The sequence below is a fragment of the Acyrthosiphon pisum genome, chromosome A1, assembly GCF_005508785.2.
Source record: "Acyrthosiphon pisum isolate AL4f chromosome A1, pea_aphid_22Mar2018_4r6ur, whole genome shotgun sequence".
Lineage (NCBI taxonomy): Eukaryota > Metazoa > Arthropoda > Insecta > Hemiptera > Aphididae > Acyrthosiphon > Acyrthosiphon pisum.
Window position 1 is genome coordinate 43,728,960 of NC_042494.1, and position 3,550 is coordinate 43,732,509.

At 35.0% G+C, this 3,550-nt stretch overlaps 1 protein-coding gene and 1 non-coding gene across 2 annotated transcripts; one reads left to right on the forward strand and one right to left on the reverse strand.

Moving 5' to 3' along the window:
- Nucleotides 1-224: 224 nt before the first annotated feature.
- LOC107882325 lies at nucleotides 225-2,260 on the reverse strand. Its single transcript, XM_016800525.2, has 7 exons — nucleotides 1,942-2,260; nucleotides 1,664-1,847; nucleotides 1,509-1,595; nucleotides 1,160-1,444; nucleotides 677-732; nucleotides 410-571; nucleotides 225-340 (listed from the first exon to the last, which is right to left on the reverse strand). The coding sequence occupies exons 4-7, from the start codon at nucleotides 1,326-1,328 to the stop codon at nucleotides 332-334; spliced, it is 396 nt and encodes a 131-aa protein (XP_016656014.1). The 5' UTR covers nucleotides 1,329-1,444; nucleotides 1,509-1,595; nucleotides 1,664-1,847; nucleotides 1,942-2,260; the 3' UTR covers nucleotides 225-331.
- Mir3021-2 (microRNA mir-3021-2) lies at nucleotides 1,346-1,412 on the forward strand. The gene has a single exon (NR_128570.1). It is a non-coding gene; the product is annotated as a microRNA mir-3021-2 (primary transcript).
- Nucleotides 2,261-3,550: the final 1,290 nt, after the last annotated feature.

Genomic DNA, 3,550 nt, shown 5'->3' on the forward strand with positions numbered 1-3,550 from the left:
TGAGCTTCTTTTCCATATTGTACTTCCTCGGAATGAATCTCTTAAGTGTTGATTTTTTTTTTTAAATTACACAATACTTTACAAGTTAAATGAAATAAACTGACAAATAACATGGCATTCGTAATATTTAATAATTTAGTTATTTAAGATAATAAATATAAAATTATTGTAGGACAATTAGCTAGGGATAATGGATGAAAGCAATTTAAAACAAGCGATTTGCTATTTGAAAATGAGTTGTTTATTAAAATATAATATACATTTTATTAGTAATTTAAGGTGAAATATTGATATGGTACCGACCGGAAGACAAACATAACAAGTACAATACTTACTGATCCTATTAAAAAACAAAACAATCATATAAATAAATTTACAAGATTTAAATAAAATTATAAAATATATTTACTTGTGGATATGGTCCGATTATGCCTTGTAGGTGTCCATCATTGCGGTGTCCAGCCCTTCTCAAAAATCCTGTGAGGTCTTCATCTCTGTTAAGTTGTTGCACATAACCTGCTAAGACAGTGGTAGTGTTCTCTCGTTCCCTCCTTGATGCTCCATCTCTAATCTGAAATGTAATTATTATATATAATTAAGTTTATTTGTTGAAAAAATAACATATCTGTAACCAGCCCAAAAACCAATTTATGTTCAAATAAAAATTAATAATCACCCTTAGGTTTCTTCTGGCTTCATCGAAATACTGATTTTCAAGGACAGTCAGTTTTTCTGTAAGCAAATTAATTGATCAGTAAAAAATAGTACATTGTAATAGTTTATAGTATAATATAAGTTACAGCAAGACACATACATACACACATACATACAATAAAAACACCATAATCATAAACAAAAATTAAATAAATAACCTAAAAATCAAATTTTAAAACAACAGGTAATTACTTACTTAGCTTACCATTAACTCCTTAGTGTTAGTTAGTTTACACATGACATAAATGAGATACACAAAAACACAAACATATAGGACAAGGACGCAACATGTACCAACACATCCTGTGAGCACTACTTCTTATGAGGTTAAACATGAAACATAAAATAATACATATTATAATAATGATGATACTGATAACAACAAACATTTAACACAAGGATGCAACATATAAAACACGATACACCTTGTACTGCAAAAACTCACGAATAAAATTCCATATATTGGGATGTCTTTGCATTTGGGTTAGAAGTGTAGCGTGGAAAGACTCCAAGTAGTTGTTGGTTCTATATTCTTCTCCAAAACAACTGATTAAACCTGGACCGACCTGTAACAACCAAAAATATTGCACATACCCAATTAGAAAGTTTCTCATACCTCAATTGGAGGAAATTGTCTTGTGTAGTCCATGATAGCATCGAAACCATCCTCCATGGAAAATGGACAGCGCGGGTCATTCCTGGTTGCGGGCAGGTGAGGTAATGCCAAAACCTAAAAACACAATGGTGTATTAAAGATAAATACAATTGAATACAAATATTAAACTTAAATTTACCATTCTGAGAACTCGAGCAGCTACTGGGTTCGTACGGATTAAATTACAAACACTGTTCATCCTTCGGTGACAATACCGTACAATTGACTAGAAAAAATATTATTTTTTTTTTTATATTATGATCACTAAGTGCACATAAGTTATTAAAAAACTACCTGAGTAAAATGGAACCAACAACATCTCAATTGGCTTTCCGGCTGACATCAGAGCTTTTTCATAATCTGTAATAAAACAAACACGTTGATAATTCAAAGGTAAAATATTTCTTACAATATCAAACAGAGCCGCATAGACTTCTTCAGTCATGCTCCCCAGTAGAGCATAGACCATTGGAAAGGACTAAAAAAAAAATAAAAAGTAAATAGTGAGAAATATGTTAAGAAAAAAGAATTTAGATTATTCATAAAAAATATCAATTATCCAACACTATTACTACACTTTTGAAAACCACCTGGATAGTAAGGAAACATTTCAAATCTGCTGGAACACGAGGCACAGTCTTGAACGGCCCATCAATCCCAACCAATGTCACAGTGGCCAATTCTTCTCTGTATTTGTTGACTGCATCCATGTTCGCAAAGATCACACCAACACTCCTTTCATTGACGACCAATGCTTTGTGAGCTTCCAGTAGTTTTTTAAGCTACCACAAACCACCCACGACCGAAGCGGAACTCTTAGGCCGTGACCTATGAGCCGCACCGCGTGGTGGCCCGAGGGCCACGTCGGTGGAACTCATAGGCTTTGCACACGCAACGGCAAATGAATTCCGAGGATTTATGGGGGGAAAGAGAAATAATAAAAAAATAATAATAATAATTAAAGTTTGGCTATTAGAATAAATATAATAAACTAATATAAGAGAGATTGTATCATTTAAATAATAATAAAATTTGGCAAATACAATGTAATATAATAAATTGACACGTAATAACGTTATATAATAAAATTGGACGCATGGCAAGCGCAAAATAACAAGTCGGGCCGACACATGGCAATTACAGAATAATATTTTGGGCTGACAAGTAAAGTGGTGGCACGCTTTTCTCGGCCCACAGGAGGCGACACACCATATTTCTCATGGTGTGCCCTCACAGGGTTACCGGGAAAAACGGCTTTGGCTGACATTCGCCGGAACATTATTTTGTGGTGACAATTTATTTTGGGGACCCACGTCGTGCGACGCCTCCTCTGGCACACAGATTATACAAACACGAGTTTTGTATAATCTGTGGCCTACGTGCTTGTATGGGGGGGAACAGGGGAAATGAAATAACAAATTACGACTTTTGACGCTGTGCTGCATGGTTGAATCTGACTGGGTCAGCTGTTGGCCGCCGCCCAGGCCCTCGTGGTTCGTCTAGCCCATCATCGTAATTCGTCGTCGGGGTCGATAATATGATGAGAGCAGGTGTCGTTCGTGGTCGTCGGTGTTGGTCGATGCCTGCACCCACGGGTTAGCAACGTGAACAATGCCGCGTGGTGTGGTTGACAGCGTGCAGGTGAGATTTTGAACGCAGAAAGTTGGTGACGACCAAAGCCGTTGAAGGCAAAAAACTGAGTGATGAGAGGCCGATCCGGCTTGGCCTGCGACGGAGCTTCTTGCCAGTGTTGCCAGATTTTAAGTAGCCGAAAATCGTACACAACTTATGAAATTATCGTATATTATCGTACACGGATTATCATTAAATTATCGTACATTATCGTACATTATCGTTATTATTATTACATTATCATTATTCATAGAAAACAACATATTTTTATTATTATATTATATATTTATATTTATTATTAATTATTATTCATATTTAATCTTTAAGTATAAAATCGTATGTATCGATTAAATCAGTCTTAGGATATAAGTTATTTGAACACATTCTATCAAACATTTCTTTGGATGGCACAAAATCGACGCAAATACCTCTACCATGTTCTTTTATACATTCACTGGTCATTAAGGTTGCGGAAACAGTTGAAGTAATTAATCTATTTCTTGACTTAGTTTTAATTCTATTCATCTTACTAAAAATTCTTTCACATTG

What these genes read in the sequence shown, in the direction of transcription:
- LOC107882325 (XM_016800525.2), bottom strand. Translation starts at nt 1,328, where the DNA reads ATGAGAAACTTTCTAATTGGGTATGTGCAATATTTTTGGTTGTTACAG. An exon ending in CAATATATGGAATTTTATTC is followed by an intron (nt 733 to 1,159) that starts GTGAGTTTTTGC and finishes ATTTGCTTACAG; the next exon opens with AAAAACTGACTGTCCTTGAA. An exon ending in AAGCCAGAAGAAACCTAAGG is followed by an intron (nt 572 to 676) that starts GTGATTATTAAT and finishes ATTACATTTCAG; the next exon opens with ATTAGAGATGGAGCATCAAG.